General features: G+C 52.4%; 1 protein-coding gene across 2 annotated transcripts in view; it reads left to right on the top strand.

Moving 5' to 3' along the window:
* Positions 1-17,356, top strand: part of LOC149372283 (tudor domain-containing protein 3-like) — a 110,990-nt gene extending 93,634 nt beyond the window's left edge. For both annotated transcript variants that reach the window (XM_089566734.1, XM_089566733.1), the window contains exons 12-13: positions 13,352-13,477; positions 14,391-17,356. In XM_089566734.1, coding sequence (XP_089422860.1) covers positions 13,352-13,477; positions 14,391-14,927 — 663 coding nt within the window. In that variant the 3' untranslated portion in view covers positions 14,928-17,356. The remainder of the gene's footprint in view (positions 1-13,351; positions 13,478-14,390) is intronic.
* Positions 17,357-17,600: the final 244 nt, after the last annotated feature.

Below are 17,600 nucleotides of genomic sequence, written 5' to 3'. Positions count from 1 at the left end.
GCTTGTTTGTGATCGGCCAGTTTGTGGTACGCGGCAGCGCAGCGGTTCGGTGTAGTGAAGGTGCCGTGCTTTTTTGCGAGCCACTCTTGCGCGCCATTTGCGAATTCCATCAGCTGAAGCCAACTATATTGGCTTCGTCGACGGTGCAGGGTTGTAAAATTCAGCCCGGATATTTCGAATTATCGAACCCTTGGAAATCCTGTGTAAAAGTGTAGGAACGTCGCCCAGTATATCGAACTGCTATTTCGCCGGTCATTTCGTAGATCGAACTTCACTCCGCGCCCCTGCGTGTGGCGCTTCTCACAACGGCGCTCTTCGATCATATTCCGCGCGCAGAGACTGATCGGCTGCGCCCCCTTGGGTACCTGTTGTCAGCAAACCGTGTGAGTCATGTGAGTCATGTTGAATATACCACTCCCCCCCCCCCCCCTTATGTAATACCCCCCCCCCCCCCCCCCCAGCGGCCTTTAAGGGTCAAATAAATGATGATGAATGATGAAGAGGGTGGCCTTCCACCTCCTGTATTCATTTGCCACATTGCATCGCAGCAATGCGGTGAAGCCAACCTAGTAGCGGCCGTTGTCTGACGTGCTTTGCTGCCGAAGGAGTTGCGGAAACCAAGTGTGTCTTAACTTTAATGCGATTATTCTAGAGTCTCCCCCCCCCCCCCCCCCCTCCCTCTCCTATATAAATCCACCACTGGGCCGCGTGCGCCGCAACTATCCGTTTTTTTTTTTTTTTTATTGTAGAGCCTGGCTGCATCGCGTGCTAGAAAGCTAGAGCCGGAGCCAAGACCGCGACTTTGGCGTGTCCTCGGCGCGCGCCGTATGTTGCGGAGAGTACGTACGCGCTGTCACTCTAATACCGTGCTACTTTGTGGAAACTACGGTTGCAGACAAGCTAATTAGCGGCTGGAATAACTAACCCATTAATTACCTCGGGCTAACGGTTCGCTTTTGCCGCAGTGATGGCTCTGTTTTTCCTTCTAGCTATCACGAGTCGCAAGGTCGCTACGACCGCAGTGACGACCTGATGGCGCGTGTGAGAACAGCGCTCGTAATTCGGGTCCTTGTGAGCTGCACAGACGTCGCCGGTTGTGTAGCTTGCGCAATGCTGCGCGCATTTAATGTGAACTGAGCGTAGTAACGTTACCCAGCAAGCGTTGCGACGCGCGGTGCTCTGTCCCCGCGCGCGTTGTGCAACAACGGCGCTCTTCACGACAGTCCCCGTGGCCGTGTCACGAATCGACGCGCCCCCTTCTTCGTTTTGCGTGACGCGTCGCGGCTGCGGAGACGCTGTGTTATTACGAGGAGCGTGGTTTTTATGCCACTGGGCATCATGCCCGCCATCTTCTTCGTTTGTTTCGTGCTTCTTGACAGCCCGAATCGTGGGGTGCTTTCTTTTTTTTTTGTTTGCTTTCGGATCGCGAACACGCCGTATACCGCGCTGCATGTCCCACATGCGCCCAGCTCTGTTGTGCGCTTTTGCGAGGAGGGAAGGTGGTCCGGGCCGAGAGTAATTAAGCACGCCGCGTGACAGCGAAGGAGAAAATGTCGTGCGTGCTCCGTCGCCGCTCTGTCTAAATCTCACGCTGTCCTTCTTCTTTTGTTTGTTTGTTGTTGCTTTGCGGCGCGTGGAATGCGTTTTGCCTTCTTTTATTTCACGCTCTGCAGCACCCGCTGCAGCTGTGCCAACAGATAGGTCGATCTCAGGCAGATGATTTGTCTGTTTGGTGTAAGGTCGTCTTGGGGCTGCTTGAAACTCCGTCGCAGTGAATTCAATGTTGCCTCTATTAATTCTACTATTTCGCAAATGGCTTGAGATGAAGTATAGGGGCGCTGTTTTCACTGCGGAGGTGTTGCGTGAATTATACGCATTGGTTTCTTGTTTGTTCACTACCCGGGCGGTATCTGTTGTCTTCTTCTCTCCCTGTGATACCTTCCCAAAGCCCTGACGTACCCAAGCAGCACGGGTAATCGGCCCTAAAGCCCCTCAAACTTGGTGAAGTAGCGACATCTCCCTTCCCCTCCTCCGCTTCCCCCTCTCGTTTTGATGCAGAAACGTCTATTCATGTATCGAAAATGGCGTGCAACGCATGCCTGGGGTGGCGCACGTTTAGGCGCACGACGGCCGCACCCAGCGTTAGAGGGAGTAGAAGACGGGAGGTTGACTGCGGGACGGCATTCTTCAAAGGTTGGCATTACTTTACGAAGTTTTGAGGGGCTTTAATCGGTCCAATATTGGAAATGTATTGGCAAAAGCCGGCCCGTACGAAGGACCAGAGCAGGACCTGTTTCGTCCTTTTTTGGCGTACGACATTCTTTCAAGACCAGAGCAGCTGTGGCTTTCCTGCTTAGCACAAAGTCCTAGGTTCGACGCTTCTCCCTGGCTGCCGCGTTTCCGCGAACACGACTCGCAAAAGTGTGTTCCGAGATTTCTGCTCTTGCTGTGTACAACCCCTGGTGGTAGCCTTATCAATCCTGGGAATCCTATTCACGGTGTTATCCACGGGCCCGGCTGCTGGCGCCTTGACACCGACAATCGCACCGGTTTGTTCCTAACGCGCGCGAATTAAACGAGCTGCCGTTATAGTGCACGGCTGTCATTTGGAGGCAGCGTTCGTCGCCGACCTTCGCCTATTAAGCCCCGCGAAGCGCACACCGCGGCGGGCAGAGTGGAAAATAAAATAGACGAACGAGGGTTGTATGTAAGTACATATGGCGACCCTAATTGGCGGTCGTATAAGATCGCAGCGCAGTGTCTCGACAGCCTGCCAACGCGTATCTGTGCACCGATCGCGATCGCCGGCGGGGAGTCTCTGCGGCGCGTATTTTCAAGCGTCTGGCAAGAGGAGGAAAGGGAGGGGGCAATATTGAGAGTGTGTCGGGTTTACACGCTCCGCCGTAACACGCTTACGCGCGAAAGTGGCCGTTCCGGTGCGCATGTTGCATTTTCTCGGTCTCCGCACGCAATAGCCTTGGGTGTCGCCGGATTGCCGCCAGAAGTGTCTTGTCGTTTGGAATGGCTTTGACATTCATTTGTTGAAGCCCCGTAATTAGTTCTCAGTTCAGGAATGCCATTTAGCTAGTAGAAGCAAAGCCTATACAGTTGGTCTTTGGCCGATTATGAAACCGCCGTGAACACCACTTGCGACTGGACACCACCAGCATCACCGAGCGTGGAGACGAGCAGCGGTTGTAAGCGGCATGCGCCTATAGTCTTGAGCGACGTTGGGTTGTGTGAAAGCGCCCAGCGCGCTTTGCGAAAGGCTTGTATCGTGCGCAACGCCCTTCGGTTCGCTTTCAGCGGCAAAAAAACGTGAAAGACCCATTGAGAACCGTAGACGACGAGTTCGCTATAGCGGTGAAGGTTTTCTCAGGTAATGGTTTTCTTGGTACAGGTTTACCGCGAAAATGAGTACGAACACAACTTTGTGGCTTGAGAAAAGAGAGCAAGGAAGGATGGGATTAGGAAAGAGAGGGGGAGAGAAGGAAGAAATAGTGGAAGGGAAGGAAGAGACAAAGGAAGAAAGAAAACGAGAGGTAATCGTCCGTGACCTGAACACTCCTTTAATCGCCATTTGCGTCTTCAAGTTAGTAGAAAAACCCGGCCTCGCTTCGATGTATATTTCCCCTTCCGGTACGCTGGAGTGGCAGAAGTTTAGCTCATCGCTCTCACTCAGTGCCGGTAGGAATTTTTCCTTCCTCGTGTCTTCGTTAAGTCCTCGAGAAAGGATGTTTTAGAGCGAAACGCTCTACTCCTCCTATGCTGAGCCTGAAGGTCAACTGGTTCTTAGATTTGACCTCTAACGGGAGGCACGCCGCATGTGGCTATGACGTCATGCCACGTGACTCGCCGACGCCTCAGCTGCGCGCTTGGCAGTCACGTCCGCCGCTGCGCCTATACCGTCGTTCTGTGCGCTCGCTCTTGCTCTTGTGGCACGTGATGCGTCGCGTGATTTGCTCTCGCTAATATAATTGCAGTGCTTACTGACAGACCCTTCGCTCTGTATATCCTGGCTCAGCTGAGTTGAGCCTCAGCCACTTTTCTTTTCGGCGTCAGTTGGCTTACATTGTTGATGGAAACGCGAGATATTCACCTGTTGCGCCGGCTGTATTCTGTCCCTAGCTCGACTTGCCTCTGGCAGTGTTTCAATTCACACGCTGCGTGCTAGTTCATTGGCGTGGCGTTCTATAGAGCATGCTGAACGCGAGATCGCCAGCTGCGATCCGCGGCTGTGACGGCCGCGTTTTGATGAAGTCGACTGACGAAAACGCCTGTTCGAGGTACCTGTACGCGAGCGCACAGGCGGTCAAAATTAACCTTGGACCAATCGCTATACAGCGCCCCTGGTTGCTTTCAGTGCAATCTTCGGACGTGAAGATTCCGTTGCTGTAATTCAGCTCGGACTGGCAATTAACTGAAGTGTCGCCCAGTACAGTAACGCTTTTTCTGGTGTCGGCGTTTTGCGCGAATGGGTGCTCATGACTAGTCAAGTGCTTTGGCGGTATGCTCGGACAGCGCTGTGTTTCGACGTCTTCATTTGATTTGTACCCTGCCCCGTACCGCAATCTGCCGATGGCTTGGGGCTTTCGCGCTGTCCGCGATACAGCATTGGTGCGGAAGAGGCAGCTGTTCTTATATTTAACTAGTGTTCAGACGCGATGTGGGCGCAGTGCACTGTTTGCGGCGTCACACTGGTAATTTCTTGCGCGAAAATATCGTTGGCGCCGTCCGAAACAAGGGTGATATGTCCGCATAAGACTGCTATGCATGCATATCAGCATCATCATCATCAGCTTGACTACGCTCACTTCAGGGCAAAGGCCTCTCCCATGTCTCTTCAGTTATCCCTGTCCTTTGCCAGCTGCGGCCACCGTATCGCCGCAAACTTCCTAATCTCATCCGCCCACCTACTCTCTGCCGCCCCCTGCTGCGCTTTCCTTCTCTTGGAATCTCGGTCATCTTGCCTTCGCGTTACATGCCCTGTCTAAACCTATATTAAGCACCAGCGGTTATGTTGCGTTCGCGTTACGTGCCCTGCCTAAACCTATTTCTTCCTCTTCATTTCGACTAGGATGTCATTAACCTGCGTTTGTTGCCTGACCTACTTTGCCCTCTACCTGTCTCAACGTTACACCTATCATTTTTCTTTCCATACCTCGCTGCGTTGTCCTTTACTCCCCAGGTTGATCCTTCCTTAAAAAGCTCTGCGTTTGGGCACAGTAACAAGAATGTATAATCCGCCGCGCAGAGGCGGCCTGTCCGCAGCCAGAGGTGTTTAGCACCCCCCGCTGCAGGCATATATAAACGCGCATATAGAGTATAGTATATACATGCATATGTGACCGCTAGCCGAATATGCAACGGGGCGGTGGAGGAATGGACTCCGGTCCGGTCAGCCTCCTTGTGCCCCCCCCCCCCTTTAATTTTTTTTTTTTTCCTTGTGACGCCTCCGTCGAGTATTCGAAGCGCGCGCTACTAATCGTGGTCCGCATAAAAGCGCGCGAGAAGGAAATAACGTGCCTACCGCGGGCTGGTCGCCTCACATTTCAAGGTCGCACACGCCGTGCTGTCTCCGTGCTGCTTGGATAGGTTGTGTTTTGCGTTATCTCGTTGGTGCTCTGCGATTGGGCCTTACAAGCGACCTCACATCTCACTGCCACTTCCGTTCAGAATTGTAGCACTCAGGCGTTTGATGTTTCTCAGTTGCCTGTGGTGCGTTTACTCAAATAAGCCGGAGTCTTTGTTTGTGGGCGGGTGGACGGGAATTACATGCTGCTCGCTAGGCCTTGTACGAAGAGCGAGTGGCGTGAACCTTATTTTCTCCTTGGTTTTCATTCCACATGCGTTCGGCTACAGGTGCGTGCCTTGAGGTATATAGCGTCGCCGAGGGCGGGACTTTTCGCTCGCTTGATGCGTTCCTTCAGTTCTTTGACTCTGTTCCTCACCGATTTATCGGTCGCGTTCCATAGAATGTGGGCCATCGGTCGCTGTCTTTTATTTCAATTTACTTCACTCAGTTTTCTGAAACGCTGCTTTTTTGCCCCGTAAAATCCACGTGTTCTTTAGATACCACGATGCGTGATTCGTCTTGTAAAACCTACAGGTGGGCCGCTCATCCTTCGCATTCCCATCGCGTCCTCTGCAGCGCCCGGCACGGACGGGAAGATCGCGTCAGTCGAGGCGCAGCGCAGGGCGGCGGCGTACGCCGCGAGCGCGCAGCCACCGTCCTTGGGCGAAGTAAAAAACCTGCTTTCCGCGATGGGGCTCGCACGCCCCTGCTTCGTGCTTCGTTTCACTAAATCCGTGCTCTGTTGTTGAAGCTGTAGAAAGCCGACATCGTTCAACGACGAGCAGACAAGCGTGACAGTTAACTGGGTTCATGAATGTCGTGTTGGCTTGCGCGACTATGCCGTTCGTTTCCCGTGTTCGAAAAGGCTCTCTCAGCCGAGAGCGCTGTTGTTTTCGGTATGTGGACGAGCTCTGGCTAACTAGGGCTCTCTAATCTGCGAGGACACTGCATGGTATTAGCGTAGCGCGCCGCTGGTCGCTGATGATGGCCCCGTCGTCCCGTAGCGCCGCGCTTCGAGATGAGGAGCGGCGTGCGGGTTTTGGGAAATGATGCCTGAGAGGTGGGAGAGGGGGAGGTCATTGTTTCTTTTCCTCCTTTCCTCTCTCCGGAGTCTGCGAGATGCGGCATGCATGTATGTGCGTGTGTGTGCATACACGCATCCATGCTCGAATAGTAGCGCTACTTGCATGTATGCGATTCGTGTTGCGGCGGCGGTTGGAGTCCATTGTTGCGAGAGGCGTGTTTGCCGGCTTGCTTGTGTGCCTATTCATTCCGGCTGTCCCAACCGACGCCCGCTTTGCTTGCTTGTTTTTTTTTTTTTCCTCTCGGCTATAATCACCTCGTTCTTGCCAGCTGCTTGAGGATGATTTCTTCGTTTTGTTTATCGACGCATTTGGTTGCATGGTAATGGCAAAATGTGAAAATATGTTGTAATGTATAACTATAGCGAGTTTCTAAACTGCGGCACAACCACCACTTTCTCGCGCTTATGAAAAGTGTGTGTCGCACCGCCTCTTGCGTACATAGCTTGCTTGTTTTCATCTCGACGTACGCACCAGCCAGCGGGCTTTTCCTCACAGCTTCGCAGTATCTAGGAGAGGAAGCCCTTGAGCAACGTTCGCCGCGACGTTTTGGCTAAGGACAGTAATAGAAAAAGGGCGCAGTGAATAAATTATGAACTGCTTAGAACGTACTAAGTTGTAAATTGGAATGTGCCTAAACTTGTCGACCTCTTTTTTTTCGCATTTTATTTCTTTTTGTTTGCCTTGTTTTCCTCAGCTGAACGCTCGCGGTTACTTTCAGTCGGGCAAAACCCCAAGTAAGGTTAGGAAACGCTTCTAGCCACATTAGCTGCGCCTGCAGTAAGCTTCTGTGCGCGCACAAACATTCTCCGAACTGGCACGATCTACAGTAAGCGCTGACAAATAATCTCGCTTAAATTCGGCTATGGGAGCACCGGTGAATGGGATTCCCCTGCTCAGTGAATTCGTACGCGTGCGTTTAAAGCGCTTGTTCTCTACCGAGGTCGCCAGCAAAATGAACAGTCTGGTAAAATAGGTTTGGACTCAAAAGTAACCGAGCCGTAAATACCACAAGGGGCTTGTCGCGCATGTGGAACGCAGCGCACGTGGCGAAGTGGAGGAATGGAAGGCCAGTAGAGTACGACTCGTGTCAGGCGTCCTCTCGCGACACCCGAAGAGAAATGCGCCGGCCTCGGAACGTCGCTGAAGCCGGCGCGCTGTTTGAGGTTAAAGCCCCTGTGCGAGGGTCGTAAGTGGCGCCCCGATGTGGGCTGGATTGTTGCATTTTACGAATAACCTTCCCGGCAGCGGGTGACAGTGGTCTTTAAGAATACATCGGCTGTAGGGTATGCCGTTTTCAGGTGTGATGCAATTAGAAATTTCTGCGTGCATCAGCCCACAAAGGACGTTCGGGAAGACCGTACTTAGATAGCGCAGCGGAGACGTTCTGACGTAGACGGGCGCCTTGCTGCGCGTGCGCAGTCGGTATTGGAGACGCGCGCTGCAGGCTGGTATATGTACCAGTATACGTTTACGCCAGTACGTCTCTGCTATGTTAAAACTCGCTCTTAGCTAAGGCCGAGTCAGTCTGTGCATGTTCTGTAGCATGTGCAAATGAGGCAGTCTTTTTCTTTGTTGTTGTATTGAAGATGACTTTGGCGTCGCCGAGCCTCGGTGCTCAGGCTCTCTCAAGGGGCGCTAAGCATCCTTTTTTGTACGCAGTATTCTGGGACACGAATCGCGCGCACCACTTTTTGTTGACGACAGTGTCTGAGAGAGAAGCGAAAGGTTTCGCGACGTGTCAGTCGACTTGCAACGAGGCGAGGTCGACGCGCGCCAGCTTTGACAGGCGCTGAAGATGTCATTACTCGTTCCCATTGTAGTCCCCGTCGTCAAGGTGCGGGCGTATATGTGGCTTCTATACCGTAATAGACGCAGGCAAAAGAAAAGATGGCGTCGTCAGAAGGAGGCCGTGCACCCCGGAAAGCGGGACGTCTGCGGAACACGGACGTAGAACGTCGCGGTATAGGTGATCTCCGAAGCCTCCTCGTCTGTGCGCGGTATCTGCGACAATCTGTTGCGCGCTCTGAACACGGCCGACCTTCCGTCTTGTCTTCGCGCGCTAACTGGGCGATGCTTCCCGGGTGGCTGGTAGGGGTGGGGAGAGGGGGGATAAGGACGGGGTGCCGGTGAAGGCGCCGCGCAGCGAACGGAACAAGGCGCCACGCTTGCCTGGAGTTCCTCCTCATTAGGCTTAGTGAGTCGTCGTTCTCGCGGCCCCGGCTCGACCGAAGACGGCGGGGGGGCGCGCAAACGCGAAGCGACCCTCGAGCGATGCCTGCCCCCTTTCTCTAACCTCGTTGCTTCTCCGCCGTGGCCTTCGTTGCGCTAGCGTCTGTGCCGGATGTGCTCCTACCGATCGGTGCCGTACCCGCCTCTCCTTTGTTTTTCCTCCTGCGTTGCGTGGCCAGGCGAACGGTGGAGCTCGTAGCGAGCCTCGTTCGGCTGTTCGGTACCCTCACCCCCCGGACCGAAGGCGAGCGCGATGGGTGAGAGAGTCTCGTTGTTTCGCCAGGAGTTCGACGAGCGCTCGACCCTTCCTTCCGACGCATCGGCCGGTGATATCGGGAATGCGACCTGGTCGCGGCCTTGTCGCGCGGTTGACTGCTACCGCCTGTTGCGCCGGTTGTGCGCGCGCACACGCACTTTCTCCTTCGGATGTTGAGGGTGGTGATCCCGGGATGCCTTGCCGCCTGACTTGGCGCAGCTCGGCCGTTGATGGTGGCCTTCCGGTCGACGCAACCGCGCCAGAACATGCGCCGCAGATGCGCGTGCTGCTCGCGCCGTTGCGTTGGTGGCCGCCGTTGCGCTAATGGCGCGACGTGCCGGGCGAACTGTGAGCGGGCGAAGCCGCGTAACGATTGAGGCTTGCGCGCGACGCTCATCGAAGCGGAAGGAGCACGGGGCCCGAGGTTTCTCAGTGAAGAGAACGCGCGCTTTAGTGCTAATGTGTTTGGGGGGTGCGAGGAAGCTGCGTTCCGTTGATGAAGGCGCAGCGGTTTGTGTGCGCATACGGAGATTCTAATTGGATATTGGCTACGTACTCCCGTACGTTTTTCTGTTTCCAGGCTAATTTACTCGTTTTCCAGACACGCACACACCTGTTGCGAAAACGCTTTCCTTTCGGAGAGCCTCTTTCGACGGGCCTCGTCTGGATTGCGTACGCGTCGACCCAAAATTTGTACTTTGATTCTTGCTCTAGGCACGTGAGCAGATTGCCCTACAACAGTGTGTCCATTTATGCGGCCCCCCTGGTTTTTATGTCGCGTAAATTCCCAGGTCGGTCCTCGTAACGAAGATTAATCTGTTTTCGCACAAAAAGTGGCGTGCGCGTGCATAGTGGATCATCGTGACGGCAATGAGATGCTACCATTAGTCGGTAGGTGTCGGCCGGCAATGCACGGGTTCAGAATGGAGTGGCCGCCTTCCTGCGCCGGTATGATAAGCGGTCGTGAACGTTGCGGGAAAGCCAGCTGCATAGGCGGAGGCGTATACATGGCTGGGGAAACGGAAGAAACGTGGAAGCTCTGCGCATCGGCCTCGGCTTTTAATTCAGCCGTTCAGCTCTGCATATATTAACCGTGCCCTATTTTCTGAGCTTCGCCGTCTTTTGCGTAAGCGCTGTCGGTGAGACGATGACATCTTAAGGTACCGTGGCACTCTTCCTGTCGTCCCGCGAACCCCGCTCTCCCTAGCACGATAGTGCGTACTGCTGCCCGCAGTAAAGAACGCCAACGCTCACTGAAATCGAGGAACGCGTAAGGGAATTTTTTTTTATTTGTGGCGTTGGTTAATGGGAAATTATTAGCGCAACCATACGAGTATTTTGCCTGAAAGATAACTGACTGGAAAGCATAGAAGAAAAAATTGGCGGTGGTTTAGCTCTGGTTAAACCTGGAGGATTGCGAAAGCAACGAGGAGAGAGAGAGAGAGAGAGGCGATGGGTTCAGAATGAAGCGGTAGGAGCACGGGGCCCGAGAGCACGCGGCAGCGGCCCCGGCACGCTAGCTGTGCGCCGCTACTGCACATGCGCAACTGGCGAGCCCGGGGGCGGCACCTCTGAGTCACCCGCGCAGCGACGGCGGCGGAGCGCCAGCTGTGCGCCGTGTGCTCCTCGCGCATGCGCAGTATGGCCTTTCCTCAGCTCCGCGGAATGGCTCGGCGACTCGCGTAGTGTTGCTTTCGCAACAAAAAAATCACATGTCTCCGATGGGATCTGTGCCCACGACCTCCGCATGTCGCGTGGGGTGCCTGCAGAAGATGCCTGCAGGAGCGCTTCAAATGTGCGCGTTTCGAATGAGGAAGTTGAGCCGCTTCCTCGCTAGGCATGCGGAGTTCCTCGAGCCTTCTTTTTCTGGAAGTGGCGGCTTTGTTCGGTGCCTTGCACGCGGCAGGAGTGCCGTGTCCTCTATTTTCAGCGTTTCCTGACCACCCAAGCTTTCTCCAAGGTCAGTTTTAGCTTTTTCCTCTTGTGTAGGACGGACCCACGTTTGTATGCGTTCACCTTTCCGTCAGTATTTTCTTCTTCACTAATCATGATTTGTGCAGCAAAATGAAAAAAAAAAGAAAATTAAATTACGATCGGTGATTCGTTTGTTGGACTTGACTGGCGGTGTCGATTTCTTTGGGAGTCCTGCATCACCCGGGTGTTGGAATGCTTGCGAGCCATCGCTCCATACGCCTTCACGAGCAGCTTGTGGCGCCTGGACTCGTGTTTTGCAACTTTTTTTCTCTTCTTCGGGTCGCGAACTTCTTTTGTGAGCTATGAAGCCGCACCGAAGAAAAAAATGGTCGCGAGGAAAGCTCAGAATTAAACGCTTACACACGCTATGGAATGACTGTAAAGAATACACCCATGATGGTGTTGACATTTGCGAATTCATATCTGTGTTTGTATTTCTGATGTTTCTATGTGTAATCGGGCGGAATACATTTCTGCACAAGTTGCACAATAGGTTTCGCTTGCCTATCTGCAGCATCCCCCCCCTCCCCCACTAATATACTCGTATTCCTCTATTCTGCTACTACTTTGTAGTGTATCGTACTCCTACTGAGTAACGTCTTTCGGCCCGTGCGAGCCCAACGAGTGTCACTGGTTGCTGAGTAACTTTCGCTATGTCATCTTTTTTTTTTTTGCCCTGTGCTGTTTATTTGGTGAATCGAAATGTAACGAAGCTAGAGGAAAGAAAAACCTTTGCCTCGCTGCTGTAGATGTTGAGCGTGTTCGGTAAAAGCGCCGAAGGAGAAGCCGCTTACTTCGAGTCGAAACAACCGTTGGGGCACGCACCGAGCTCGCCTTAGCGCGACGCCTTCCTGCTACCGGGTTCGGCTTTTTGTCTTCGAGGGCGCGTTTCCCTGGGAAATCGATACAGGCGGCGTGGCATTCCTCGCCTTCCCGCAGAGACCTTCGCGAGGTTGTTCGCCCGCATTCGTGAATCGCGTTCTTTTAATCTCACCTCGGTCCCGCCTGCCCGCCGAGACCTTCGGCGCTCCCGCGTGCTGCGCCGCTTGAATTTTGAATGCTGCCTCCGGGTACCTTGCGTGTATAGTTGCCAAAAGTCGGCGCCGGTTGTAGCGCGGCTGCATGTGGTCGCACGGAAAGTCGGGCGCCAGTTCGGACCGGCGCGCCAAAAACATTTCGCGCGTAGTAGGCATTGCTATTTCGGTTATTCTTCCTCGCGCGCGTGCGTGTGCGTGTGTGTGTATGTTTCGTATCCCGCGCAGAACAATATCAATTGTTGGCGCGACGACGGGCCGTGCATTTATTTCCATGCAGCGGAAGTAGTGCGGACACGTCAGTGGCTTCCGGAAGCGCTTTTGCTTTCCTTGTTTTACCGTCGCCTGTGTGGTAGCGCTTGTTTTTTTTTTTTTTTTTTTGGCGCGCGTGGTGTCTCACGCCGGGTTACGTATATACGTATGTGCCTCACTTAGGCAACGCTTCTCAAAATCCCCAGAGAACTCCGAATTACGCTTCGTCTCTCCGGGCTTCGCCTTTTTTTCTCCTGGTATATTATTTGCAGCTTTTGCGGGTATTTCGGTGCGTTTGCGTTTGCGAATCTTTATAGGCCTTACGTAATCCCGCTTTTTTTTTCTTTTTAGCTTTCTTTTTTTTCAAAGCTTCCGTTTCCCACTTCGCTCCTCTTGGCTCCTCTTGGCTATAGCTTTGGGGATGCAGGCAGCTCATATATGGGCAAGGCGCGTATATTTAGAAAATTTTTTTTTTGTTTTTGCAGTCGCTGTTGAAATTACTTGGCATTCGCAGAGCTCGCTGTCTCAGGGATCGTGGTGCTTCCTTCGTGGTGCTCGGCCTCTTTAGGGTGAAATGCTTGGGAAATGGATCTTTAACTCCACCTTGAGTAGAAAAAAACCTTGTGTCATGCCGATCTTTGGCCACAGATGCTCTTGCGCCATAAAAATTCATCATCATCATCATCATCATAACTGCCCAGTCCGACTTTATACCTTGTGAAGATTATGCTGACTGCTGTAGGGCATAAACTTTTCATTAATGAGCAATTTAGTTGCGTCATGTGCGTGTATGGAATAAATGAACGTGCGGTGCGACTTGTTTTCGCAGCAATCGGAGGAAACTTGCACTTGTGCCTCTCTTGTTCCGCGCATCAGTGATCAGCGCCCGTAGATGTGTGTTTGTGTGCTGACCCCGTGCCACCCCCTCCCTGTCCGTGTGGCGCAGTTCTACCGGGCCGTGGTGCACGAGGTGTCTGCCAACGGGAACACGTGCGTGGTCAAGTTCGTCGACTACGGCAACCATGAGGAGGTGCTCTGCTCGGACGTGCAGACCGTGTCGCTCGTCCAGTGGGTGAGTGGCTCTCCAGTTGGGGCACTTTCCTGAGTGTGCGTTTCCTTAGCGCCTAATGACATGCAGCTTCTGGAGCGACGCAGAAGTCAGTGCTTTTGCCAGAGATGGCACGTGACACATTTAGCCTCTACTTAACGGACTCTGTCGAGAGGGAAATGAATGAACTGCTGGGTGTCACGTTCGTAAGTTTCTCGCGGTAGCCTGTCGGGTTGCTCTTGTGATAGGAAGATCATAGGAGCGGAGTAGTTTTTGTGCCAAGATGATGGTGGATGATGGAGCGCCCTATACTGGTTCGGTGGTACCCGCTCTTTAAAGCGGCGTACTGTTCGCTCTGGAGCGTGTCAAGTTTCATTTCGGAGCTTAGGAAGTGAATGAGCTTTGATCTCATCTGCTGGGTTCAAATTTTTTGGCTCCCCTTGCTCTGGTCCTCACGTTGAGAGGTGCACTGCGTAGGCCGCACAGGCGAGTCCGGACGCGCCGTTTAATTCTACGCTCTGTCTCACTAAAACAGCGCCTCGGTATGTCGGGGAATGGGTTCCTCAGCGGTCTGCAGGGCACTCAAATCTTGACGCCTTGTGGAAGCAGCAGCTGGCTTCAGCGAATCAGGGGCCGAGGTTTGAAAGCACTTTGCATGGCGATACCGACCCTGACTGGCCACTGTGCGCGTGCGCCAGCCAGTGAGCAACTGTTTCTTCGTTATACCAGCGGTGAGGTTACGATCCTTATCAGCTGAGGCCACCGCTGTAGCTTTTACAGGGATGCATGGTTTTGACGTAGAGTTTAGGCTTAGACGCTTAGCCCCTCCCCCCCCCCCCACCAGGAAAAAAAATGCTTTTCGCGTCTCGTCGACATTTGCATCCCACTGCAGCAGTGTCGCTGGCAAGATCCACAGTCTTCGCATGCACGTGTGCAGGACAAGGGCCAGTCTGGCTCGTCTCGGCAGGAGTACCACCGCCAGGCGGGAGGCGGCAGCACAGGCGGTGGCGGGGGCGGGAGCAGCGGCGCCACCCACCAAGCCCCACCCTCGCATCATCATCACCAGCAGCAACAGCCGCAGCAGCAGCAGCAGCAGCAGTTCAGCAGCAGCCGCGACTCGGAGGACTACCGCTACCTGGAGGCCATGATGCAGAACGAGGCTGCCAATGCGGCCGCTGCCCAGCACCATCACCAGCAGCAGCAGCAACACCAGCCGCAGAACTATCACCACCAGCAGCAGCAACACAGCTACCACAACCAGCAACAGCAGCACCACCACCAGCCGCAGTACCAGCCGCAGCACCACCAGCGGCAGCCGGTGGAAAGCTACGATCACGGCGGCGGCTACCGGCAGAGGCCGCCACCGCCGCACCACAAGCCGCAGCAGCCGTTTGGCGCCGGAGGCGCCCACGGGCGCCCGCAGCAGCAGTTCTACCAGCCGCCCGCGCAGCGGCGCCAGGGCCCTCCGACTTAGCCCGTTGTCGCGCGACCGTTATGAACGGCCAGCGGAACGGTGTGGCGCCACGATCGTGAGTGAATGCGACGCAGAGGACGAGGCCCCTGCCACCCAGGTTAATAAACAGGGGGAGGGGGAGGAACGGAGTAAGGAACACAGCTGTGCGCCCTTCTTACAGAGTTATTTAAGCCATTCACCTCTGCCATTCGATGGTCTTTGAGAGTTATTTGTACACGGGAGGGGCCTCAACAATCTGAAAACTAATTTTTTTTTTTTTAAATATGTAGACATGTGTCACAGCTTTACACCTGGCTTGGAGGTGTTCAAACTGCAATATGTTAATTTTAACATAGTCTGGACATGTAGCCTGGAAAGTCATGATGCTCTGCACATTAGTGCACCATGTTTTGACGCTATATCCGACTGCAATCTCTGGCAGCAGGTGTGTGTTACTTTCTTGAGCTGATCCCCAACATGTACAGGACAACCAGGCAAAAATATTGGAGGCACTATGTCTATTGCCGGGGTGGCGATGATGAGGCTCTCCACAATGCTTTACAGAGCCCCATGTTCATTGCGATACGTAGTAGCTGCGTGAAAAGTGGTTTGTATCTGTTGTATAGAAGTGGTAGATGCCAATTCGCGTCAAAGCATACTTTACCAGGTGTCGCTTGCGTCGCCCTCACTTTCCGATTCTGCTCGCCATGTGTTCTGGGCACTTTCAGGTAGTGGGTTTTTTTTTCTTTTTTTTTTCACTGGGACAGCTAAAGGTTAACACCATCAGCAACAAGTGCTTCTGCTGAAGCCTTTACGCATTTTTCCAGACACAGCTACATGTTGGAGAGTGATCTCTTGCCGCAGTTTCTCAGCCTTTCTATTTTCTTCCTCCTTTACCTGCTTTTCTTTTTCCCATGGTTTAGTGTATATCGGCAACTATGCTCAAGACACAAATCTCCCTCAGACAGTACCGAGTAGGACACCAAGGATGTGCCTGGCATTTTTCTGTCCCATGGCATACTAATTTTAAAGCCACATTGTATCATGGAAGATTATCTAGCCCTTCACACTCTGTGCTTAATATGAAATTGGTGTATGTGATTTCGAAGTCTGCAGACTTGCAGCTTGATTTTATGATGTCTCACCAATTCCTCCAGTGCTTGTGTTCACATTTGCTTGCCTGTGCTTGTTTATGCTTGTCTTTTTAGTGTTGGTCAGTCAGCATCACAGACAGTGCAGCTTCGCTTTATGTCCTAGGCAGCTTATCATTTTCCTGTTAGTATATTTTGATCAGCAAAAGGTTGAGCTTAGAAGCTACTTTTTTTGGTCGATTTGCTTCAGTTTGCTAATTTTTTTCTTGCTTTTTTGTGAGGCAATACTTTGATGAGCATACCCTGTTTTAAGAGCTACAGTTGCTCACCTTGGAAAGAGTACCCATAAGCACTGCGAGTTGAATTAAGTAATAAATGTTTTAATTTGTTTGCAGTTCATACCACTCTCTTCTTTTTACGTTCAGGTAATGTTGGTCAAGTATAAAGCTTTGTAGGCAGGCCTTTTGTACCATATAGGAGCATGTTGGTGTCATTAAAAGCGCTTGCCCTTGAAGAGTGTGTAGAGAACCATGTCCTTTGTATAGTGGCTAGAAAGCCATTCGGTATGTTGTTTCGATTTTTGATGTCACTATGGTCAGTTACGCTGCATTTCTTCTCCTTTTTTCTTGATCGCTTGTAATGTGACTTGGGCTTTTTCTTGCATGTTTGCTGTCCGCAAACATAGTAAACCTCAGGTTTAAGAACTCTCCTGCGCATAACCAAATGGAAAGCGAAAGAGCTGCAGTACGTGGCACTCAGTTATCTTTTAATTGGCATGCACACTGGGAAACTGCGGTCATCGATTGTTGGACACTAAAAGAAAACGCACGCATCGTAAAAAATTTCTGTTCAAGTTTGTACTGAATGCAAGCATGCATTTATAGCTGAACTGCTCTTTGCTTTGTTAATTAAAGTTTTGTGCTGAAGTGAAAAGGTACTGGTGCTTCATGGTTTTGCACGAGCAATCGTCGTTGATGTAATTGCTTTTTCTATGCTTTCTCTTCATTGCAATAATGCTGTTACACACAACACACATCCACGCCATGTTTCCCTTTTTTTTTTGCATATAGGTGTGAAGGAACAACAGGCACTCGCAAGACACATCTTTTATTCGCGTAAAAAATATATATATATATATTTATAAAACCACATAGCCTCACCAGCGTGGCTCATCACAAAGTCGCGCTGTTGAGTCCGCGTGTCTGTCTGCAGCTGTCGTGCGAGAGGTATCCACTGGGTGTGTACGCATGTGTGCGTCTGTGTGTGTGCATGAGCTTCTTTTTTTGTCGCGTGCGTGCTTGTTTAAAACGAGGTTGAAGAGAAAGCAAAGAATGGGAAAATAAATGTCTCTTGACGTCTCTTTCTTGTCCGAGCATTCCCTCTTGGCATTGAGGCCGTATAGATCAGGTGGTCGAGCACTGTGCCACATGATAATCAGTTGCACATGAATCGTAGGAGGAACTGCTATACTTTGCTGCTGGACATGCTGCATTTTCTCGATACCTGGCTGTGGCTATCGTACCTCTATCATGGAGAAATAAAAATCAAATAAAACTATCGTTTTTGCTCTTTCAAGCAGCAGATAGACCAAGCAGAATCAGAT

This window comes from Amblyomma mixtum, chromosome 1, assembly GCF_055824585.1.
Source record: "Amblyomma mixtum isolate Tamu chromosome 1, ASM5582458v1, whole genome shotgun sequence".
NCBI classification, from domain to species: Eukaryota; Metazoa; Arthropoda; class Arachnida; order Ixodida; family Ixodidae; genus Amblyomma; species Amblyomma mixtum.
The sequence above is the reverse complement of the archived record's forward strand: the minus strand, read 5'-3'. Positions and strand labels throughout refer to the sequence as shown.